This window comes from Oratosquilla oratoria, chromosome 40 (assembly GCF_046742065.1).
Source record: "Oratosquilla oratoria isolate Oo_2021 chromosome 40, ASM4674206v1, whole genome shotgun sequence".
Lineage (NCBI taxonomy): Eukaryota > Metazoa > Arthropoda > Malacostraca > Stomatopoda > Squillidae > Oratosquilla > Oratosquilla oratoria.
The window spans coordinates 29,486,086-29,512,536 of record NC_134816.1 but is presented as its reverse complement, the minus strand read 5'-3'; the positions used below and the strand labels follow the sequence as shown (position 1 = coordinate 29,512,536).

The 26,451-nt window shown below is 38.3% G+C and overlaps 1 protein-coding gene across 2 annotated transcripts in view; it reads left to right on the top strand.

Annotated features, from left to right (window-relative positions):
* Positions 1-2,580: 2,580 nt before the first annotated feature.
* Mat1 (CDK-activating kinase assembly factor) overlaps positions 2,581-26,451 on the top strand; it is a 31,263-nt gene continuing 7,392 nt past the window's right edge. The window contains exons 1-6 of one of the 2 annotated variants that reach the window (XM_076177464.1): positions 2,581-2,681; positions 6,788-6,933; positions 7,851-7,957; positions 8,740-8,927; positions 19,978-20,113; positions 20,890-21,081. In XM_076177464.1, the coding sequence (XP_076033579.1) occupies positions 6,792-6,933; positions 7,851-7,957; positions 8,740-8,927; positions 19,978-20,113; positions 20,890-21,081 (765 nt within the window). In that variant the 5' untranslated portion in view covers positions 2,581-2,681; positions 6,788-6,791. Of the gene's footprint in view, positions 2,682-2,822; positions 2,942-6,787; positions 6,934-7,850; positions 7,958-8,739; positions 8,928-19,977; positions 20,114-20,889; positions 21,082-26,451 lie in introns of those variants that run through there. The other variant, XM_076177465.1, reaches the window with a different exon arrangement.

The window sequence follows — 26,451 nt, the reverse complement described above, 5'->3', positions numbered from 1 at the left end:
AAGAAATCTATCAAGATGACTGTTTATAGAAATGGAGTTTTACACTCACGTTACATCCAAGGTCATGAAAAGCTAATAACAAGGTTGTTACAAGGGTTTCATAGTTGTCAGCATTTTTATTACCGAGAATGTTTTCCATTACCGCCACAAATGAAAGTCATGCTCCCTTTCCTTATCATTCATCTTTCTGACAGTCTTGACCCCGTACAAGTGTGCGAATCTGTGGGCCATTAAACATACCTACCTCGAACGACAAAGCAGGAAGAACCGAGACTGTATATTGGAAGCATTCACCGTCAGTATTTGATGCTCTGACAAACTGTTTCATCAAGCCCAGCTTGATATTGAGAGGAGGAAATATAATCCTTTCTCAATTGACGACTGGATCATTGACAATATTTGGCATACCTGCTTCCAGAGTCTCACGTAAGGGCCATTCTCTCTGGTTCCAGTGCTTGTCTCTAGCTCGGCTGTTCCACATGCAAAGAAAGGAGGGATGCTTTGTATATCCTCTTTGTTGCCCAAGGAGGAAGTTCACCATTTTGAGGTCCACACGAATTGTCCAGTTGTGTTCATGGTATTTTAATAGTTCTATCGCAATTTTAATGCCATTATGCTCCTCTTGTACAGACACAGAATGACCTACCGGAACAGCTGCATAGACATTGTCAGTATATAGTAGAACATACTTCAAGCTGCGCATAGAACTATCGAGCAATAATCTCCAATTATTTGAATTATACAATGAAATCCCTAATTCCTGGAGAAAACCCGAGATATTATGGCGATAAACAAATTTATTCTCCTCTTAAAAAACATCCACAAAAACAAGTTCCTGATTTCGGAAAAATGATACTTATGTGGTTTGGTTCAGTAGAGCCTTTTCTTGAAACCTAAAAGTTTAAATTTGTGCTGCATTTTTGGAGAGACCTAAATACGTACAAGGTAATTTAGCTCTGGCTGGCTAAACTGCTGGGGAATTGCTGACTGATATAGCATAAGAAGAATCGTCGAAGTCTGCCAGTATTTCTTGAGTTCCATTGTCAATCTCTTGCATTTCCTCACTACCCTCTTCTTCAGATGGAGACAATCCAGTATAAACCGGAATTGGTAGCTCATCAGATCGCAGAGTAGGTCGAATTGCTGAATGGATATTAGGATAAGTGCTTATATGTTTGTCTTTCTTGCCAGCACCTTTTGTATTGATCAGATAAAAATAGCAGTCAGTTGTGTGGTCTATCGGTTCCCGCCATGTCAAGGGAATTCCGAAATTGCCCTCACGTTTCCCTTTCGTCCAGTTACGCAGCATCTCGCAGTTATGACATACCAAGTGTAAGACTGAAGTACGCATTATATGCTCACTTCACAAACGATATTATATTGCGCCTCTGACTAACAAACGTGAAACATTCACAAATATAGCAGAAAGCATCAGATTTGTTTAACCTACATATTGATGTCTCCTTGTCCATGATCAAATCTGAAAGAAAAAAACAAACGAAACTATATATCTCTATTGATACCATAAACGCATGAGTATATTTGGCCGCAAAAAGGCTAAAAAGTAGCATAACCCCTCAAATTGCATGCTAGAGCACACAAAATCGTTTCCATGTTTGAAATCAACATATCATACCTAGTAAGAAACAGTAAAGAAATCTCATGCAACCGAAATTAAAAATGATGTCCTGTGTAATAGAACGAAACAGAACAAAGGGACTCATCCAAGCACTGTAGTCCGCATGTGATGTACTAACCCTGTGAAGTGATAGTAATGGACAGACTAGCTCGCGCGGGATTGGTAGTTGTAGGAGGGGAAGAGATGTCTGTATGAAAATGAAAAGATTCGAGTAAATGTGTATAAAAGAGGGCTATTGCCACCGGGCGATTTTAGGGATATCTATTTCGTGGGGTCGTGGCTTTGGAGGGATGGGCAGGAGACTTTGAGTTGAGGCCGGAATCAATGTATGTAACCGTGAGATTACTTTAAGGATATTTATTCATGTTAACCTCACCCGACAAATATAGAAAAGGAGTAGGTTTAGTCGTAGTGAAAGATAGAAATATTTGAAATAATCTTAGTGGTAGGTAAACTGAAATGAGATGCAGCAGGAAAGTTAGAAATAGAAATAATTTCAGTAGAAGGAAAAGTTTATGTAGATGTTTGTTCCTGTAGGAATGAAAAATAAATCGCCAATTCTAAACTTGTAACTATGCTGACGCGGTGGTTCGAATCGGGTTTGAAGGACCATCTACAGTACAGATGAATGACAAACCTTCACAGTGAAAATATCATTACACAAAAATACCAATATAAGAAATATATGGAATAATATACAAAATATCACTATCCAAAAGTATTATACATTTATCTATGACAAGTGAAGTTTCACAATACTAATAAATGATATTACACTTCTTTGCCAAAATTTGACGACCAAAGCATTATCGGAAATTCTCCCATTAAAGAAGTAGTCATCTTTCAATGAAAAAAATGAGTTACCAGAAATGTAAAGAACATTGATACTACTCAAGTTTAATTCCTGTCTAAGATTTTTATTATATCAGTTGTCTCTGGTAGCCTATTTCCATAGTTGTTCCCTAAATGTCGATCGTGTATGTAAACAAAAGAAAACCATTCCTTCATGGAAGTTGTGCTTATGAAAATAATTAATTTTTATGCAAGTATTGTTATATGTTTTAGTTTGATATTGCATAATGGTAACTATTTAGAAGAGATAATTAACCCAAAAGAAGTGTTATTAACGGGGTTATTTTGGTTTAAATGTGGAGGTGAGGTATGATATGAAATGTTCGATCATGTTGAGACTTGAACGTATGAGCAGTGGCAGCTCAGACACTACAGTGCTATAACTTTGAATTAGTACTTGGAATGGTTTCATAATATAGAAGTTCAGTGTATTCATCATAAACTTATACCGTGAGCCAGGAATAAATATTTTTTATCTCTTATTATCATAGACATAATACAAAATACATGAGAAATGCTTGCTACATATTATGATTATGATATTCATAATAATAATTATGTAGCAAGCATTTAATCTCATGTGTGTATTTTAGGGGAGGGAGAGTGTACCATCTAAATTCAGAAATGGAGGGTGCATGTCCAACTTTTTTTGTAGTAATTCAGGAGTAAGTCAGAAGCGTCCATGCCCCAGAACTTCCCCAACACCTGCATGAACTGGTTATTGCTCAGAGTTGTGAATCGGTGTCATTGACATTATACTTACAGGGACTGCCGTCTTTGGTAATATAAAGTCAGAGGTCATAAGCTTTGTCTATGCTGATAATGATAATATTTCTTATGGAATCATTGGAGGTTCTGGTTACAACTCTTGAGTTACTGAATAGTGAGGTAGGACTGCTGGGATTCCAGATCTTTAGGATTAAAATAAAGGTTCAGATGTTTAGGGCACAGTGGATAATACAGTTAAGTATGTCCATATTATCCATATAAGATATATGCAGCAATGACTTTATGGTCTTGGAAAGCTTCTACTCCCTTGGTTGTATAATCATAATGCATAACAGTGGTATGTTATATCAGAAAGTCCTAATGAATTGACCCCTTTTTGCATGAAATGATGAAGAAGTAGGAGCTCTGCTGTTAACAACATGAGTGCACATACTATGAGGCAGTAGACCCCTTCTTGCATGAAGTAGGAGGTCTGTAACAAGCAACATGCTTGCGCATACTGTGAGGCACTTGACCCCTTCTTGCAGAAAGTAGGAGCTATGTTGTAAACAACATGTGTGCTCATAATGTGAGGCAATAGATGACATTTTAGATGACACGAGGCTGCAAGATCAACAAAAAACTCTGCATGAAAATGTATCCTTTCACTTACTTCAAAGAACTTGAAGATGCTTAACCCCTTCCATACGGTGCCGCACACGTAGGCGTCATGGGGAGCGAGTGTATTCGCGAGGCTGCCATATCGGCGTCTTGATTATATTTATTGTAGTCGCCCCTCCATAATGAAATTCTTTCTAATTCTTTTGTAATCGCATTTTCTATGGTTATCAAAATTCACGGGTGAAGAGAGAACGATCGATATAAGCGGTGACTATATTTTATGATGCGAGTATTATTACGACACGTCGTACGGCTGGCATTGGCTGCTGCCACCGAGATCTAAGTTCATGACGCCTACGTGTGCGGCACCGTATGGAAGGGGTTAATGTTATGTATCAAAACTGACTCTCAGCAGTGTAGAGAAACTTCCTGACCCCTTCTCTCTGTATGATGGTGAGTGGGTAAGTGATATTTCAAAATTACTGGGCCTAACATGGAGAGATGTCAACAAATACCTTGTTAACAAGCCAAGCATTTCCACAAAGGAGTCCATGAAAGTGTACAAGTCTTTAGCTTATGATTACTTTGTTGCTGGTCATGGGCAGGATTGTCATTATCATCCAGTTACCAACAGCATCCAGTTTTGTTTTATCAAGTCAGAAGTAAGTTGAGAATGTGAATATTCATATCTTAAGTTGAGCATGACTTATCTTCAAAAATCTTTTTTAAAAAAATATGTACATTGAAGCATGGCCTAACTGACAAAGAGAACTTTAACATATAGTTAACGTTCACTTTGTCAGTTAGGCCATGCTTCGATGTACATATTTTGAAAAAAAAGATTTTTGAAGATAAGTCGTGCTCAACTTAAGATATGAATATTCACATTCTCAAATTAAATCTTCATTAATTTTGAATCTTGAATAACTAACAAAAATATGACTAATGAGATTCTGATCATTAATGATGTAGGTTATAAGCTGATTGATTCAAAAGTACAAATTTTAGTATTTCTTTTCATTCTGTAGGCATTACTTAGTCAATGCCAAGGTGTTAAGACAGTACTGTATAAGACTTTGGTATGCCTTACCAAGGCTGATGGTTAAGTTCTCACTGCTATAGTCATGTGACAGCTCATCTCTTCAAGTTAGAGGCTACAGTACACTTCAAATTAAATGAGCCGGCTACATGTACCAGCCAACTTTGTTCCTGGAAAGCATCCAGGAAAAATGTCAATCCAGCTCCAATCAGTGATCTCCACACAGTTTGGCTTTTGATATCTGGTCATAGGACCAAGTCTTCCAGTCTTCTCTTCAGATTGTGGGTATCCAAGCTTCTCTTTGGATTGTGTGTATCTAAGCTTCTCTTCTCCACTTTTTTGATTGTATTTTTCCCTTTTGGTATACTATAAAAAGCAATGAAGAATTTTATCCAATCTTGCAGTTTGTGCAACCAACAGCATAGCAACTATATGGCATTTTTTTTATATCTAAAATGTAACGCAAATCACAAAAGTTCCATAAATTTAGTATGATTGCTACTACAACAACAGATCATGGCAAATGTTTTGCTTCACACCAAGCACGTGCAGGTTCTACACATAAACATTGCAAGAGGTCTTGACATTGCAAAGGGTCTGTGGTTTGCATGGCCCATGATGTTTGAACTTAACCAGAGTATGCGACATTATTGATATATATCCAGGAAGACTTAAGATCTTAATCTTAAGTTGTTCTTTGCTCCCAGTCTTGTTGTATGATTGTGAAACATGGTCAATGAATGTTGGCCGGAAGAGATGTGTTAATGTATTTGTCACCAAGTGCCTCGGAAGAACTATGGGGTATTACTGTTATGGCTATAGCAAACCAGTGACTGTTCCATGCAGCACAATCAAGCCTGTTACCAGCATGAATGTTACCTCTATCTATATTAGTATATGGCACACTTCCCTGGTGTTAATCCCACCCATAGAATGAGCTTTTCTTGGTGGAAATGAAGGAGGCACCCATAGACCTCATGGCTGGAGCAAAGCAGCCAAACCCACTTAGAGCTGTTTTAAATGGGAAAGGTGATTGAATGGAGATTTGCAAGGAGGAACTTGTGGGGAATAGAATCAGTATATGAGAGAAGCAGTGCACTCCTAAGGGGCTACATGTACCAGCCAACTTTGTTCCTGGAAAGCATCCAGGAAAAATGTCAATCCAACTCTAATCAGTGCTCTCCACACAGTTTGCCTTCTGATATTTGCTCATAGGACCAAGTCATCCAGTCTTCTCTTTGGATTACGGGTATCCAAGCTTCTCTTTTGATTGTGTGTATCCAAGCTTCTCTTCTCCACTTTTCAATCATAGTTTTCTCATTTGGCATACTACAAAAAGAATCGGTATATAAGAGAAGCAGTGCACTCCCAAGTGTATGCCCTCTATTGGTGATGAAAGAGGACAGGTTTCTAATGATATTGGGTCTCATATGTCATCAAATATGCTAACTACTAGGCTATAAGTATCCTATTATTTTATGTTGTTCTGATCATTTTAGGAGTGCATTTTCTTAACCACTTCGGTACAATGACAACCTCGTAGGCATCATGAGGCACAAGTGGGTACGCAAGGATGCCAACGTCAGCATCTTGATTATGTAAAAATTTTTGTAGTTGTACATGAGTTACCCTGCATTCTGTGAACTGGTTTGATCATGTTTTCTGGGTTTACTATTACTCAGAGTAAAAGAGAATGAGTAATATAACAGTGACTTTATATATTATATTGTGAATAGTGTTATGAATTGTACATATGACAGCTGATGCTGCACACGAAAATTCGATCTCATATTGAAGTGGTTAATCAGGGTTATTGATTACTGTTCTGTATAGCATATGTACATGGTTGTATATACTATTTAGTATTTTATATGTCCCTTCAGTTTTATTTTACTAGTGTTGGTAATTTATGATTATTAAAATTTCAGAACAATGGACTTGTATGATGCCAGCTATGATATTCAATGCCCATCATGCAAAACAACAAAGTATCGGAACCCTCACCTCAAGTTGATGGTTAATGTCTGTGGACATGCCCTGTGTGAAAGCTGTGTTAAATTGTATTTCATTAAAGGTAAGTAATCAGTTATACTGTATTCATATCCCCATATCTCTATACAGATTTTGTTATGCCATACATCAACAGAGGAAAAATAAAAAACATTATACATAATGAGATATACACTTCTTATATCCCCGTCGCACCTGCACATTACTTTTCAAGTTTTGGTCTGGCAAATGCCAAGCAATTTTATTGAGGTGACGAGAAACCCTGTGGCCTAGGTGTATACTTTTCCGACTAAATGTTTTTAAACTCCAGATTGCTTTTGTCCCTTTATCGGACCAATTAACTTTGCAGATCTGTCAACATACAGTAGACCAACTTCTATTTGGGCCAGTTGGTGTCTTTTTTTATTCCATAATATTTTATTGGCTTAATTTCCAAGAGAATCAAGAATCATACTATTATAACCAAATTCAGGTTGTCATTCTGCATTAAAGCAACACCAACACAAAATAGGCCTGGCCACAGAAACAAGCAGAACACAGAAGACATCAAACACTTCATCTTACATTGTTCCACCATGGCTACACTAGGACAGCAACACAGTATTTCTTCTGTGAGTGACTTATGAGTCAATCTGATAGCTGTTGCCAATTACCTGGTTGCCATGGATTTCCCACAAGAGAAATATGGGACAATGGATTGACTGATAACTTAGTTCATTAACATTATCATCACATCATAATTCAGCTATGGCCCCAAGATATGCAACCATTGTCTCCATATTGACATATAAATCTTTTAGAGAAGAATATATTTTTGTCTTTAATCTGAATGTTAGGCATTGTAAGTTGACATGTTTAATTTATTTTGTGTGATGTTTGATTCTGGAATATATTGTGTCTTAGTTAAAGCTAAATACTGTACAATATTTTTGTTGTCATTATTATTATATATGTATTTACTTATTTATTTTTTTTCATCAGAATCTGGACAATGCCCAGAATGCGAAATCGTTTTGAAACGTTCCAAGTTCCGATTCCAGGTTTTCGAGGACCCAATGGTGGAAAAGGAAATTGATATACGCAGAAGGGTAAGGTTGACATGTAATATGTTTCAGATTAATTCTAGGGGTTTAAAGCATCTGAGAAACATGAAACTTGAAAAAGAGTTATGGAATTTGTAATAATAGTTGTTGCCTAGAATTTCACTAAGTGGGAGTGGGTGCATGCATGCCTTATATGGGTACTTCCCTTTTAAGGAAGTGTATGATACAGTGTTGGGGGGAAGTTAAACTAACTGTGGCTGTCAGGACATGCTGTGGAAATAATGTGTAGTTGCATTGCCTCTGACCACCCAAATAGTGTGGAGGAAAGGAATGACTCTTCATCCACAAAGTGCAAAGGGAGGGACAAATGAGGTTTTAGTTGGCAGGGCCTTCGAGAGGGGTGTGCAGCCGGTGCACCACACCAGGGCCCATAAGAGTCTAGGGGCCCATGAATATCAAAATTGGAAATTGAAATGGGCAATTATGCATGAATTTTTATTGTTGCTTTGAAGCTGATAGGGATTTCCATGTGCCAAATATTTTAGCGACAGCCAACATACACGATTTCTTATCTGTGACAAGCCACATCAGACCCCACCCCTCAGGGGCCCTACACTAGCCGTGGCCAGACCAGTCTTGCACCAGCACATTTTGTTCCTCTCGGGGGCCCTGTTAGTTGGGTATGGGATAGGTGTAAGGTGGATGTATAGTTTGAATTGGCCACCCCCTTATAAAGGGGAAAAAGCCTTTTGATTATGTGTATGAGTGTATTTTATTATTATTCATTTCTTAATTTCTTGTTATCTCAATAATTATCTTGTTATCAGGTCATGAAAGTTTACAACAAACAAGAGGACGATTTTGAAAGACCAGACGACTGGAATAATTATATTGAAGAAATAGAAAATATTGTTTTAGATCTTGTAAATGACGTTAATAGATCTGAAATTGAAAAGAAGCTAGAAAGTTATGAAAAATTACACAAGGATGAAATAAGGAGAAATTTATCGAAAAGGTATGTTGAGACAATTATATTTAATCATCAGTCACTGGACTTCAAATAATTCAGGATTTACAGACTTTTGACACTTTCACTGGTTGCCAAAATCAAATTCAATTATTTGGGATCATTGACTGGAAACTCATAACTCTTCTTCAGTGGCTGGCAATAGTTTGTGGACTTTTCTATAGACTGCTCTAGGAAGAAATATCAGAGTGTTGTCAGTGTTTTATTAGTGTGGATTTTTTTTTTTTCCACTGGCTTGTAGTAGTACAGTGAGTCCTCCTTATATGGTAATTCATTATCCGGTAATTTCACAGTTAAGGTATTTGGTGATTACTACCCTTGATTCTATTTATGGTAAGAAAAATTCAGATACGGTATCCGCTCGTGTTTTGGAGGTAAAATTAGATATTTTGAAGAGGAAAGAGCAGGGAGAAGGTACAATGGAAGCCCGATTTAACGAATCTCAATTTAGCGGAAGCTCAAATTAGCGAACTGCAAATAGCAATAACAAAAATGCTCAACTTAGCGGAAATGGTCCGCTAAGTTGACCATTTTCTGCTAGCTGGCCAGATGCGCGTCTACGGAAATAGCTCAATGTAGCGGGAACGGTAAGCTAAGTTGAGCATTTTCCATCAACTGGCCACATGCATGTCTCAGAGTCCAATGTTACCAGATGTTACCAGATTGTGGTGGTGGAGTCAAGGAAAAATTTATAATTTAATACTTTGGAGGTATATAAATATATATATATATATATATATACGTACTATAATATATACACAATAATATATAATTCAGTATATGTATAAAGTATAATTGTAGCAGAGATATATTCAAGTAGAAATAGACGGTATAATAGGCAGTAAGTTGATGGGAAAATTCAAAATCAGTAAGCGAGAGTAATCACCACGAAAAACACTTCTATAACATTGAACTACGTTTTCTGCAACAACACAACAATAACGCTCACTATCCAAAAACCAACTGCCCAGTCCTATTAATCGCTAGAATTATGTACATCGAACCAAACACGAAGCTATGACTAATATTCCGCGAAATTCACAGACAGCTCATATCATTGTTACACAACACACACACACACACACTTTCAACGAACGGACGGCTTGAAGAACGTTCTGAAGAAAAGTGCCGATTGTGGATCCCAACGCAAAGAGAAGTGCCTTTTTGTATTTACAGGGTGGGGGGGAAATTGCTTGTGGGGTAGTGGGAAAGTAAGGAAAGAGGAGAAGGGGAGGGATTGCTGGGGAAATGGAAGGAAATGAGGAAGTAGAGGACTTGGCCCAAGCAGACCGCCGAAAAGTAAACAAACGACCGCAAGCCCAACTGGAAGACGACGAAATGTCTAATAAGAATGTAAAGATTAGAAGTATAGATAGGAACAATACAGTAGAAAGTGATGAGAATATTTTCAAGGGATTTAAAGAGGGTGGGGGGGACACAAACCCCCCCCGACTGACAAGACTAGAGGAGAAGGTTGATAAGGTGATCGAGGACTTGGAGAGTAGGTTAGGTCATATGAACACCATTTTACAAAGGGTTGAAAGATTGGAAGAACTAGAAAAGGCGAATAAAAACTTAACTGATGAAATAGAAGACCTAAAAAGACAGTTAAGAGATGTAAAGGTGGAGAATGAGGAATTGAAGAAGAATAGTAAAGAAAACAGAGACAATAGCTAAAGAAGCTAAGAATTGGAAAACAACCCAAGAAGGAAATAAGGTTTCATTCACTGACATAGTCAAACAGCAATTGAAAGAACATACTGAAGACTCAGTTATTAAAGTGATGAGACAAAAGGAGAATATAGTAAGAGATTTAGCAGACAAGAAGAAATGTATGATTATATTAGGAATGGAAGAGAAACACAACCCAGATAGAACCACAAGAATCAAAGAGGAAAATGAAAAAGTAAGCCGATTACTAGAATCAGTTCAGGAAGATGAACCAGAAATTATGAAACAAATCGAAGAGAAATTTAGACTCGGAAAGTATAGCACAGACAAGACCAGACCAATTAAGATTAAATTCAAGTCACAAACAACGGCAGAGAATATCTTATCCAAAACAGGGAAACTAGCAACAAGTGAACAATATAAAAAGATATGGATAAAAAGGGAAATGAATAAAGAGGAAAGAGAGGAAGAAAAGCAGAAAAGACTGGAAGCTAAGGCAAAAAATGAGAACAGAACGGAGTCAGAGAAAGAGAGATTCTATTGGAGAGTAGTGAACATGAAACTAAGGAAGTTCGACATACAAAAGAAAAACATAAGGGAAACAGAGAACACAATGGAAGTGGCAGAAAACTAAGAGTGTCTTACACAAATATAGATGGATTAATAACAGGATTGAATGAGCTGAATGATTATTTGAAGGAAAAAGAACCGGACATAATGGGAATTGTAGAAACAAAATTAAAAGGCCCACTACCACCCAACAGTGTAGGACATGATGCATACAATTATTGGATTAGAAACAGAGAGAAAAAGCAAGGGGGTGGAGTTATGTTCCTGACTAAGAAGGATATAAACGTGAAAGGTGTCATATATGGAAAGAATACAGTAGAGATGATTATGATAGAAGTGGAAGACAGAGATAAGAAGAGCAGAAAATTTGTGATAAATTATGTGCCTCCAAAAACAGCCTCATGGGAGGAGAGTGAACATAAAAGTATGTTAGAGGACACAAAGATAACATTAAATAAAATAATGGAAGATGGAGGAAGAATAGTTATGATGGGCGACTTTAATTGCAAAGAAATCAGCTGGGAAGAAATGACAGTAAAGGGTGGAGACGACTCATGGGGAAACGCTCTACTTGAGATGATTATTGACCACACAATGACACAATGGATACAGGAGAACACTAGGTATAGAAATGAAGAAGAACCATCGAGACTAGACTTATTAATTACATCTGAACCTAGAATAGTGGACAAGATTGAATATAAAACACCAATAGGTAAAAGTGACCACATATTGATTGAACTGGAACTTAATGAAGAAAAATATATGAAAAGAAATGAACAATATAGAAAAGGAAGAATGATGTATGAAAAAACAAACTTTGATAAAATAAGAGAATTCTTTCAACAAGAAAACTGGGAAGAAATATACAAAGAAGAAACATCAGTGGAAGAGAAATGGAATATTTTGACAAAAATTTACAAAAAAGGAGTGGAAAAGTATGTCCCAAGACAAAAACAAGAAAAAGAATATGTAAAATGCTGGTACAACAAAAGTTGTAGGGAGTTAAAAGACAAAAGAGACAAAGCCTGGACCAGATGGAAAAAAGACAGAAGACCTGAAAAATTGAAAATATATACCGGTTATAGAAATGAATATGTACAAACGTGCAGAGAGGAAAAGAGAAAATATGAAAAAGACGTCATAGAAAAATGTAAAGATCAACCAAAACTATTCTACAGATTTGTAAACAATAAACTGAAAAACAAACAGGACTTGGAGAAATTAAGACAAGGAGGAGTTGAATACACTGAGGAAATGGAAATGGCGGAAATTATGAACAAACATTTTAAATCAGTGTTTACAAGGGAGAACATACAACCTGAAGAGATTGAATGGAAAGAGAAAGTCCCCCCTATAGAAGAAATAGAAGTATCAAAGAATGAAATATTGATACATTTGAGTAATCTTGATGTCAGAAAATCGCATGGACCAGATGAAATAGCAAACTGGATTCTGAAAGAATGCAGGAATGAACTGGCAGACAAAATACATAGCATAATAAGCAGTTCCTTGAAAGAAGGAAAAGTTCCAGAAGATTGGAAAAAAGCAAATATAGTACCTATATATAAAGGAGGAAATAGAGAAGAACCTACCAACTATAGACCAGTCTCTCTAACAAGTACAATAGCAAAAATTTGTGAAAGAATTATCAAAAGTAGATGGGTAAAATACTTGGAAAAAAACAACGTACTAAATCCAAGGCAATTTGGATTCAGACAAGGACGATCATGCATCACCAATTTAATATGTTTCTATTCAAGGCTAATAGATATAATACAAGAAAGAGATGGATGGGCTGATTGTGCATTTCTAGACCTAAAAAAAGCTTTTGACAAAGTACCACATAAGAAGTTGCTTAAGAAACTAGAATCTGAAGGAGGAATACAAGGTAAATTACTAAATTGGATGGAAGACTTTTTGCAAGAAAGAAAAATGAGAGTAGTGATAAGAAACCAGCACTCAAAATGGAATGAAGTAATAAGCGGTGTCCCGCAGGGAACAGTTCTGGCCCCAATAATGTTTGCTATATATATTAATGATATGGATGAAGGAATTGAATGCTATATGAGCTTCTTTGCAGACGATGCAAAACTACTGAAAAGAGTGAAAACTGAAGAAGATTGTGAATCACTACAGAGAGATCTAAATAAAGTACAGGAATGGAGTAGGAAGTGGGAGATGGAGTTCAATACAAAAAAGTGTAGTATAATGGAATTTGGAAAAAGCAAAAACAGAATAACAGGATCATATAATTTGGGAGAAGAAGGAATCAAAATAGTAGAAAATGAGAAGGACCTGGGAGTCATTGTTATGAATAATATGTCACCTGAGAAACATATAAATAAGATTTTTGGAGAAACTTATAATTTAATAAGAACAATCAAAGTGGCATTTACATACCTGGATGAAGAAATGGTGAGGAAAATCCTAATCACCCTGATAAGACCAAGATTGGAATATGCAGCAACGATATGGTCACCAAGTACAAAAAAATGTATAAAAAAACTTGAAAGAATACAAAGAGCAATTACAAAACTGGCACCAACACTCTCAAAACTATCATATGAAGAGAGACTACAAAAACTTGAACTACAGACACTAGAGCAAAGAAGAGAGAGAGGAGATTTTATAGCTATTTACAGAATCATGAAAGGCATAGAAATTACTGATAGAGAGAAGCTGATAAAATGGGATGACAGAAATACAAGAGGATACGGAAAGAAAATAAAAAAAGACAGCTATAGAAGAGATTTGAAAAAGAACAGCTTTCCTCACAGAGTAATAGACAGTTGGAACAAGTTAGATGAGAAAGTGGTGTGTGCAAAAACAATACATGAATTTAAAAATTGTTTAGATAAAATGAGAAATGAAGACGGGACCCCACGAGCATAGCTCCCCTTCCCGTAAAATACAACTAGGTAAATACACGTCGAACAGATGGCGAGGATTGACGTCCTGAAGAAAAAGTGAAATTTTCGTGGATCTCAACGCAAAGGAAGTACCTATTGTATTTGTAGGGAAGGGGATTGCTCGTGGTGTAGGGGGAAAGTGAGGAAAAAGGAGAAGGGGAGGGATTACTGAGGGAAATGGAAGGAAATGAGGAAGGAGAGGACTTGGTCCAGGCAGGCAGACGCCATGTAAACAAGCGCGGACCGGATCAATTTAGTGACGACGAAGGAACTAACAAAAATGTAAAGATTAGAAACATAGATAAGAGCAGCACAATAGAAGGTGAGAATAATAATTTCCATGGATTTAATGAGGGGGGGGGGCGGATACCAACCTCCCCCGACTGGCAAAACTGGAGGAAAAACTTGAACAAATGACAGAACATTGGGAGATTAGGTTCGGTAAAATGTCAAAAATTGCGGAAAGGGTTGAAAGATTGGAAGAACTAGAGAAGGCGAACAAAAACTTAACTGATGAAATAGAAGAACTAAAAAGACAGTTAAGAGAAGTAAAAGAGGAGAATGAAGAATTAAAAAGGAACAATAAAGACAATAAAGAAACAATAGCAAAAGAGGCACAGGGGTGGAGGAAGATACAGGAAAATAGTAAAGTTGCATTTACTGATATAATTAAATAGCAAATGAAAGAACAAACTGAAGACTCAGTTATCAAAGTGATGAGACAGAAGGAGAATATTGTAAGACTTAGCAGATAAAAAGAAATGTATAATTATATTAGGAATGGAAGAGAAACATAACCCAGATAGAACCACAAGAATCAAGGAGGAAAATGAAAAAGTAAGTAGATTACTAGAATTAGTTCAAGAATATGAACCTGAAATAATGAAACAAATTGAAGAGAAGTTTAGGCTCAGAAAGTATAGTACAGATAAGACCAGACCAATTAAGATTAAATTCAGATCACAAGCAACAGCAGAGAATATCTTAACAAAAACAGGGAAGCTAGCAGCAAGTGAACAATATAAAAAGGTATGGATAAAAAGAGAAATTAATAAAGAGGAAAGAGAGGAGGAAAAAATGAAAAGGAAAGAAGCTAAAGAAAAAAACGAGACCAGAACGGAGTCAGAAAAAGAAGAATTCTACTGGAGAGTAGTGAATATGAAATTGAAGAAATGGACCATAACAGAAAAACAAAAAAGAAACAGAGAATACAATGGAAATAACAGAAAGTTAAGAGTATCCTACACAAATATAGATGGATTAATAACAGGACTAAATGAACTGAACGAGTATCTGAAGGAAAAAGATCCGGACATAATGGGAATTGTTGAGACAAAATCAAAAGGTCCACTACCACCCAACAGCATAGGACACAATGCATATAATTATTGGATTAGAAACAGAGAGATAAAACAAGGGGGTGGAGTTATGTTCCTGACTAAGAAGGATATAAACGTGAAGAGTGTTACATATGGAAAGAACAGAGTAGAGATGATTATGATAGAAATAGAAGACAGAGATAAGAAGAGCAGAAAGTTTGTAATAAACTACGTGCCCCCAAAAACAGCCTCGTGGGAAGAGAGTGAACATAAAAGTATGTTAGAAGACACAAGAATAACACTAAACAAGATAATGGAAGATGGAGGAAGAATAGTTATGATGGGCGACTTTAATTGCAAAGAAGTCTGCTGGGAAGAGATGACAGTAAAGGGTGGAGACGGCTCATGGGGAAATGTTCTACTCGAGATGATTACTGACCATACAATGACGCAATGGATACAGGAGAACACTAGGTATAGAAATGAAGAAGAACCATCGAGACTAGACCTAATAATCACATCTGAACCTAGAATAGTAGAAAAGATTGAATATAAAACACCAATAAGTAAAAGTGACCATATACTGATTGAACTGGAACTAAATGAGGAAAAATACATGAAAAGAAATGAACAATATAGAAAAGGAAGAATGATGTATGAAAAAACAAACTTTGATAAAATAAGAGAATTCTTTCAAAAAGAAAACTGGGAAGGAATATACAAAGAAGAAACAACAGTGGAAGAGAAATGGAATATTTTGACAAAAATTTATAAAAAAGGAGTGGAAAAGTATGTCCCAAGACAAAAACAAGAAAAAGAATATGTAAAGTGCTGGTACAACAAAAGTTGTAGGGAGTTAAAAGACAAAAGAGACAAAGCTTGGACCAAATGGAAAAAAGACAGACCTGAAAAATGGAAAATATATACTTGTTATAGAAATGAATATGTACAAGCATGCTGAGAGGAAAAGAGAAAATATGAAAAAGATGTCATAGAAAAATGTAAAGATCAACCAAAACTGTTCTACAGATTTGTAAACAACAAACTGAAAAACAAGATTTGGAGAAATTAAGACAAGGAGTTGAATACACAGAGGAAATTGAAATGGCGGAAATTATGAACAAGCATTTTAAATCAGTGTTTACAAGGGAGAACATACAACCTGGAGAGATCGAATGGAAAGAGAAAGTCCCCTCCATGAAAGAAATAGAAGTAACAAAGAATGAAATATTGAAACACTTGAGTAATCTTGATGTCAGAAAATCGCATGGACCAGATGAAATAGCAAACTGGATTTTGAAAGAATGCAGAAATGAACTGGCAGACAAAATACATAGCATAATAAACAGTTCCTTGAAAGAAGGAAAAGTCCCAGAAGATTGGAAAAAAGCAAATATAGTACCTCTAGATAAAGGAGGAAATAAAGAAGACCCTACCAACTACAGACCAGTCTCTCTAACAAGTACAATAACAAAAATATGTGAAAGAATTGTCAAAAGTAGATGGGTAAAATATTTAGAAAAAATTTGGATTCAGACAAGGACGATCATGCATCACCAATTTAATATGTTTCTATTCAAGGCTAATAGATATAATACAAGAAAGAGATGGATGGGCTAATTGTGCATTTCTAGACCTAAAAAAAAGCTTTTGACAAAGTACCACGTAAGAAATTGCTTAAGAAATTAGAAACTGAAGGAGGAATACAGGGCAAACTGCTTATATGGATGGAAGACTTTTTGCAAGAAAGAAAAATGAGAGTAGTGATAAGAGACAAACACTCAAAATGGGATGAAGTAATAAGCGGTGTTCCACAAGGAACAGTTCTGGCCCTGATAATGTTTGCTATATATATCAATGATATGGATGATGGAATTGAAAGTTATATGAGCTTCTTTGCAGATGATGCAAAACTGTTAAAAAAGTGAACACGGAAGAAGATTGTGAGTCACTACAGAGTGATCTAAATAAAGTACAGGAATGGAGTAGGAAGTGGGAGATGGAGTTCAACACTAAAAAGTGTAGTATAATGGAATTTGGAAAAAGCAAAAACAGAATAACAGGATCATATAAATTGGGAGAAGAAGGAATAAAAAAGTAGAAAATGAGGGCGACCTGGGAGTCATTGTTATGTCACCTGAAAAACATATAAATAAGATTTTTGGAGAAACTTATAACTTAATAAGAACAATCAAAGTGGCATTTACATACCTGGATGAAGAAATGGTGAAGAAAATTCTAATCACTCTGATAAGACCAAGATTGGAATATGCAGCAACGATATGGTCACCAAGTACAAAAAAATGTATAAAAAAACTTGAAAGAATACAAAGTGCAGTTACAAAATTGGCACCAACATTCTCAAAACTATCATATGAAGAGAGACTAGCAAAACTTAAACTACAGACACTAGGGCAAAGAAGAGAGAGAGGAGATTTGATAGCTATTTACAGAATCATGAAAGGCATAGAAATTATTGATAGAGAGAATCTGATAAAATGGGATGATAGAAATACAAGAGGACACGGAAAGAAAATCAAGAAAGACAGCTATAGAAGATATGTGAAAAAGAACAGCTTTCCTCACAGAGTAATAGACAGTTGGAACAAGTTAGATGAGAAAGTGGTGTGTACAAAAACAATACATCAATTTAAAAATAGTTTAGATAAAATGAGATATGAAGACGGGACACCACGAGCATAGGTCCCCTTCCCGTAATATACAACTAGGTAAATACACACACACACATGTTGCAACAAATTACTGCACGTTGCTGTTCGTTTGCAGTTCACGATTGTGCTGCCTATAATTCACTTACAATAATATATATACTGTATGTGTATGTGTATACACTAGGGAATTTTTAGGTACGTATCATTTGTATAATCTGCCCTGGCAACACTGTTACACCAACGCTCACTCGCTCAATTTAATGGAAAATTCAATTTAGCGGACTGGACCTTGGCTGAATTAGTTCGTTAAATCGGGTTTCTACTGTATGTCTACCATAAGTCGAAACTTGGGTTCGGTATACGGTAATTTCAATTTGCGCTAAGGTTTTCAGGAACGCATATGTACCGTATAATGAGGACTCACTGTGGTAGTAGGATGGGAGCAGTCATTAGGTGTCAGCTCTCCTTATGTGAAAAGGTAGAGAAAATACAATTAACCACTTCGGTACGATGAGGCGTATGAAGGCGTCATGGGGCGCGAGTGGGTACAGGAGGATGCTGGTGTCGTCGTCTTGATTACATATCTTTTTGTAGATGTACATGAGTTACCCCCAGATTCTGTGAACTGGTTTGATCACATTTTCTGTGTTTATTATTACTCAGAGTAAAAGAGAATGAGTAATACAGCAGTGACTTTATATTTTATAATGCTAGTAGTGTAATGAATCGTACATTTGGTAGCCAATGCTGCGTGCAAGAATTTGACTCGTACTGAAGTGGTTAAAGTCAATAGAGAACCATCTTGGGACTAGTCTGGAGCTCCAGGTGAATGTGAGTGGGTTGATGGATTTTGAAGATGAGTGACAAGGAGACAAGTCTCTCTGCTGTCCGTCTTACAGGACTACCTTCTGTAAATTACAATTAGATAAATATACATCTTTGTGCTCACCCGTCTTATGTCCTCTATCTCCTACTCACCCTTATCCTTTACTTACACTTCACTCTTAGCCAAGATATCCAACTTAGTCTTCCATCATTTACACTGTCTCTTCTGACATAGGTATAATCTTTGTGGACCTGCTGACAGCTGGCCAGGCTACGAAAGTATTTCTTGTTCCATTTTTCATACCTTTATTTTAGAAATCTGCTTTTCATGCATTGAGGCTGGTTGTCCTCAGTAACACTTATCCTTTCTAGAACACTTACAACCTGCAGGGAACATGTAGATACATACTGTACATATACCAAGGGCTTTTTTCCCCCATACAAAGGAAGTAGCCCAAGTCACAGACATAATCCACTCCCACCCATTTCATCCCCACATTCTTCACTTCCATTCACCACCCCTCCCTCCCTCTCTCTTTTCTGGGCCTCTCTTGGATGACTGGTCATCCCTGCATCTTGCCCACTGCCCTTGGTCAGAATAAATGCAGCAAGACACAGCATATCCATGGCAAGGCTGCTCCATCCCCTCATGCAGAAAAAGAGAAAACAGGGAGAAATCCCTTCAGGGTGCATCAAAATTTCATTCACACACACACCCTTACCCCTCCCTCATTCCCCACCCATCCCCTTCCATGCATCACAGCATCATCCATACACAACCATTCTCCACTCAGCCTCATCTTCCATCCTCTCCCTTCTTTCCTCAACAGACATTCCCCTCTTTCCCAATACCCCTTTAACCCCATCCAATCTTATCCTAAGTCGCCCCCTCATGTTCACTCCCTCCACCTCAGCCTTCCACACCTCTCCCACCAATCTCTCATCACTTTTTTTTTCCATGTGTTCAAACCATCCCAACACTCCTTCATCAACACCTCCCAACTTATCTTTCAGGGAATATGTAGATGTCATATTTCTTACACTTTATTGTGTATTACATTTTGATTAGGAGCCGGGAAGAAGAAGAACTTGAAAGATTAATGGAGGAGGAAAGGTTAGTGGGTGAAGAACGAGCCAAGAAGATTCAAGAAGAGCTAGAAAAACAAAGACTATCAAAAGAAAGAACCAAAACAACACTATTGCAGGTTTGTATTTTTTATTTTATTTTCCATAAGAATGGAAAAAGATCTGCCTTTACAAAAATAAGTGAAATCTCTGTATCTCAGTGTTTAACCTTTCATTGTGACAGTATACTTTGTTCCTTTTTGTCAATATATTACATGATTATATTTATTTGAAGGAATGACTCATCTATTTATCTATATACCAAGGGCTTTTTCCCCCTTACTAGGGAGGTAGCCAAGTCAAAAGGCACATACCTGCTCCCACCCATTTCATTCCCACCCACTCCGCTCCCATCCCCCTTTCCTCCCTATCATCTTAGCTCCTCATGGATGATGGGTCATTCTTGTATTCTGCTCACTGCCCTGAGTCATAAGCGATGTAGTAGGAAACACAGACAGACACAGAAATGACTCCTAGGATGTATTTATGACATGAGCCCTTCTTAACTGTGAAGTCTACTTCTTGGTAGAATCAGGTCTTTAGACATATTAAGAAAGAAAAATGAAATCAGGAAAGTATGCTGTCATTCTTTGAGAATAGAAACTACTGAAAGCCAAAAAGGTGAAATGGGTAGAGTGATCTTTGAGTCAGGTAACCTTTGTCAGGAGTTAGAGGATAAAATTGTATATTTGAAGTACTATAAGAGTTTTTTGTTTTTTAAAACTTGTTTTCTTCAAAATTGGATACTTCCCTTCATGTACAGGTATTCTTTTGGTCTGTTGACCTCTTAAGCCCATTAGAGTTTATGTAGATGAAAGAATATGTTCATATGTAACAAATTTTTGCAATTTTGCAGGACTTGCTTGCCTCTGAAGGGGATGCTTCCCTTATTGTAAAGTCCCATGCAGATAAACTGAAGGAGGAACAACAAATTCTAGAAGAGGAGATGGCAGCCAAATCCCGTCTTCCGGCAAAAGCAACAGAATTCTCTTCTGGAATCAAGATTGGTTTTGGTAGAGGAAAGAATGCTAATCAAAAAATTATACAGGTATGTATAGCTATAATGATAAGAAGTTTTTGCTTTGAAATCCAGTGACAGAAACTTGCAGCCCCAAAGTAGTAAGCAATGATCCTTGGGTCTTCCCATAGATCTTTCTGGGAAGAAACTATAGACTATTGTTATTGTTGTCATTCCCTAGACTGTCAGGCCATGCAGTTCCATCCCCCTGAGGAATGCCGTGGTTGGAACAATGTTTTCCCACCAATTCCATATAGAGTATATATTGTGTTATTGGCGTGCATGATTGTATACAATGTAGTCTTCCATAATGTGTTGTATAGTATGGGATATTACATCCAGGACAGTTATCTGCACTGTGATCGTCCAGCTTACTCCACACTGAGCCTTGTGCAGTGCTGCATCAAAAAGTTTGCAGTGTTGAGTGTCCAAACTGTCTGTTATTACCTGTAGTGCTGCAGTGCATCAGTCAGCTCTGAACATTGTCGAGAGGAGGATGTGTGTCCTCATTTTCCAGTTCACAGTTTCTCAAGAAAGAAATTTTTGCTTTAATTACTTCTAAATTTGCACTTCTTAAGTTGCTCCATTTGTACTCATTGCACTTCATGCTTCAGAGGCAAGGATGCTGCTGTAATAAATCTATAAATGCAAGAGTGTTGCTCTTTGCCCACTCAGGTATAGATACCATCCTGGAGAGTTTAGCATGTGACATACCTTTCCCCTCTGTGTCAAGATTGGCGCTACCCCACTGCATGAAATTAGAATGGTTGTGAATCACACGGCCGGTTGGAAAAGCCCACCCACTACACTACAAACAACACATTGTGTAATGTGTTGGCACTGCATGAGGATAGGGCTAGATGGTGGCTCCACTGCAGCCTGGTTAGGTGAACTCTATCCTCTCAAGGGAGAGAGGATTCAGAGAGATGGATATCAGGGGGTCTGGCATGCAGCAATGTGTTGTCTTTCAGTTTGTTGATGGAGCAGTGAGCGATACTTGAAACTGTTGATTGTGTTACATTAGTGTGAGTCTCTTTCTCTATCACCAATGAGTAGGAGGAGGGGAGCAGTCACTGATTGTCAGCTGTCCTTATGTGAACAGTTAAAGTTGATAAAGAGAGAGTTTGGGTCTGGTACAGGAACAGAGTACACTCCAAGCTGTACCTCCATATGGAGGTGTGAGAGTGCTTTTGGTAATAAAAAACAAACATCAAGAAGGTTATTCTTATGAACTTTCATCTCACATGACCACCACAACCTATGTTTTGTCATGTTGTAGCTATACATGATTGGTATGAAATTCTTCTTGGAATATTATGTGGTCTCTTAGTTATATACACTATACATGATGGTGATGATTTGGTTTAATGTCACAGATTCCCCCCCTATTGTGAGGCTAGGATGGTGCCCCTTACAGAGGATTTTGTGTGTGTGTGTGTGTGCGTATATTGTGGCAAAGTAGCATGCAGTTGATACTTTAGGGTCTATATGGGGCACCCCTACGGACCAGAGCCACACATCATTTTGTCTATGATAGAGGAAAACTCTGTTCATAGAGAAATGATGACACTTTTATACTACGACTGTCCCTCCGTTATTCTGTCCCCCAACCCCTTGTTGCTGTCCTGTACCATTTCTCTGAGTATTCTTTTTCTGTGGTGGGGAAAAAGAATACTGCCACCAAGTATTCCCACTTGGATCGTAAGACATACATATACCAAGGCTTTTTCCCCCTTACAAGGGAGGTAGCCAAAAAGGGAAAGGCATAAAATCATTTCCACCCATTCCATCCCTGAATACACTCCACACCCCTCCACCCTCCCTCTTATCTCAGCACCTCCTGGATGACGGGTCATCCCTGCACCTTGTCCACTGCCCTGGGTCAGAAGCAGTGTCGCAAGACACAGCACATCCATAGCAAGGCCGCTTCATTAAATCGGCGACCTCCCCCTCTCTGTCCCCCCATTGCATAAATGGAGAGGACGGGGAGAAATCCCTTTGTGCCGCGTCAAATTTTGCTCACACATACTACCTCACCCCCCGCCCATTCCACCTCATGCAATCACAACATTATCCATATACAACCATTCTCCATTCACCCCTGTCTTCTGTCCTCTCCCGTCCTTCCTCAACAGACATTCCCCTCTTCCCCAAAGCCCCCTTCACCCCATCCATCCACCTCATCCTAGGATGTTCACTTCCTCCACATCTGCCTTCCATACCTCTTTTACTAGTCTTTCTTCACTCATTCTTTCCATGTGTCCAAACCATCCTAATATTCTTTCATCAACCCTATCTCCCAACTCCTTTTCCACCCCTGTTCTCCTCACCTCCTCATTTCTCACTCTATCTAGCCTAGTAACCCCCATCATACTTCTCAGACACCTCATCTCAAACACATTCAAACTCCTTCTCTCTTCCTCTCTTATGTTCCATGTTTCCGCCCCATACAGTGCTGTTGGCACAATCACTCCTTCATACAGTCTCCTCTTAGCATCCATTCCCAAATGTCTATTCCTCATTACACTCTTTAATCCACCAAGGCATTTACTCACTTCTCTCAATCTACATTCTATCTCCACCTTCACTCCACCTTTCCCTGCCACATTTGCACCCAAGTATCTAAAACTATCCTCTTCCTCCAGTCGCTCTCCCTTAACCTCTTCAGTACGGGCCAAAATCTCACAGGCAGCATTAGCTGCCATACGTACGATGTGTCGTAATAATACTCGCATCATAAAATATAGTCACCGCTTATATTGATCGTTCTCTCTTTCACCCGTGAATTTTGATAACCATAGAAAATGTGATGAAGACAGTTTAGAGAGTATGTCATTACGCAGGGGCAACTACAACAAATATAATCAAGACGCCGATATGGCAGCCTCACGTATCCACTTGCTCCTCATGCCGCCTACGTATGCGGCACCATATGGAAGGGGTTAATGCTCACCTCCAGTCTACCGCCACTTTCACCCCTTGTACATCTCATCACCTTACTTTTACCCACATTTATCTTTAGCTTTCTTCTATCACATACTCTCCCAAACTCTGCCACCAACTTCCTCAATCCCTCCTCCGATCCTGCCACAAGCGCAGTATCGTCCGCAAACAACAGCTGGCTCACCTCCCACTTTTCTCCATTTTCTTTAACCATCTCCAATCCCTTGCCCACCACCCTTGCATTTACCTCTCGCACCACCCCATCCATGTATAAGTTGAACAGCCAGGGCGACATAACGCATCCTTGACGAAGTCCCACCTTTACCTCAAACCACTCACTCTCAACATTTCTAATCCTGACACAAGCTCTACTACTCTCATAAAAACTCTTGACAGCTCCCAGAAGCTTTCCTCCTATCCCGTATATCTGCATAACCTCCCACAGTTGCTTTCTGTGTACCCAATCATAAACCTTTTCCAGATCCATAAAGGCCCAAAAAACATCCTTCCCCTTTCCTATAGCTTTCTCACATATCTGTCTTACCACAAAGATCTGATCTACACAACCTCTACTTGTCCTAAATCCACACTGTTCCTCACCAATTACTCCTGTTCCTCTCCTAATCCTCTCAATCAAGATCCTCCCATAAGCCTTCCCAACTATACTTAACAAGCTAATCCCTCTGAAACTACTACATTCACACTTAGTCCCCTTTTCCCTTGTAAAGAGGAACTATGCAGGCACTCCTCCAGTCCTCCAGCACTCTACCCTCTCTCCAGCAAACATTAAATAACCTCACCAACCAGTCCACCATCACTGTACCTCCCTTTTTCAGACATTCCGCATGGCATCCATCCAGACCAGGTGCTTTACCTGCTTTCATCATCTTAACAACTGCCTTCACCTCATCCTTCCTTATTTCTCCTCCATTCTCCTCACTCATCACTCTCATTTTCTTAGCATTTCCAACTGCAGCTATCTTTCCCTCCCTATCCTCCTTCACATTTAGCAAATCCCTAAAATATTCTGTCCATCTTCCCCTTACTGCCTTCTCTTCCATTATCATCTCTCCATCTGCACCTTTTACCTTTTCTTCTCTACTTGATTCGCCTCCTCTTCCTCTCTTAATTTCTTTCCAAAACATATTTTTATTACTTTCAAAATTTTCTGTCAAACTCTTACCCCATTATTCAATGTTTGCTGAGGAGAGGGTAGAGTGCTGGAGGACTGGAGAGGTGCCTGCATAGTTCCTCTTTACAAGGGAAAAGGGGACAAGTGTGAATGTAGTAGTTTCAGAGGGATTAGCTTGTTAACCCCTTCTACACGGTGCCGCATATGTAGGCGTCATGAGGAGCAAGTGGATACGCGAGGCTGCCATATCGGCGTCTTGATTATATTTATTGTAGTTGCCCCTGCATAATGACATACTCTCTAAACTGTCTTCATCACATTTTCTATGGTTATCAAAATTCACGGGTGAAAGAGAGAATGATCGATATAAGCAGTGACTATATTTTATGATGCGAGTATTATTATGACACATTGTACGTCTGACAGCTAATGCTGCCCGTGAGATTTTGAACCGTACTGAAGAGGTTAAGTGTAGCTGGGAAGGGTTATGGGTGGGTCTTGATTGAGAGGATTAGGAAAGGAACAGAGGGAATTGGTGAGGAACAGTGTGGATTTAGGACAGGTAGAGGTTGTGTAGATCAGATCTTTGTGGTAAGACAGATATGTGAGAAAGCTATAGGAAAGGGGAAGGATGTTTTTTGGGCTTTTATGGATCTGGAAAAGGCTTACGATAGGGTAGACAGAAAGGCACTGTGGGAGGTACTGCAGATATACGGGATAGGAGGAAAGCTTCTGGGAGCTGTCAAGAGTTTTTATGAGAGTAGTAGAGCTTGTGTCAGGATTAGAAATGGAGAGTGAGTGGTTCGAGGTAAAGGTGGGACTTCGTCAAGGATGCGTTATGTCGCCCTGGCTGTTCAACTTATACATGGATGGGGTAGTGCGAGAGGTAAATGCAAGGGTAGTGGGTCAGGGATTGGAGATGGTTAAAGAAAATGGAGAAAAGTGGGAGGTGAGCCAGCTATTGTTTGCGGACGACACTGCGCTTGTGGCAGGATCGGAGGAGGGATTGAGGAAGTTGATGGCAGAGTTTGGGAGAGTATGTGATAGAAGAAAGCTAAAGATAAATGTGGGTAAAAGTAAGGTGATGAGATGTACAAGGGGTGAAAGTGGCAGTAGACTGGAAGTGAGCATTAAGGGAGAGCGACTGGAGGAAGTGGATAGTTTTAGATACTTGGGTGCAAATGTGGCAGGAAAAGGTGGAGTGAAGGTGGAGGTAGAATGTAGATTGAGAGAAGCGAGTAAATGCCTTGGTGGATTAAAGAGTGTAATGAGGAATAGACATTTGGGAATGGATGCTAAGAGGAGACTGTATGAAAGAGTGATTG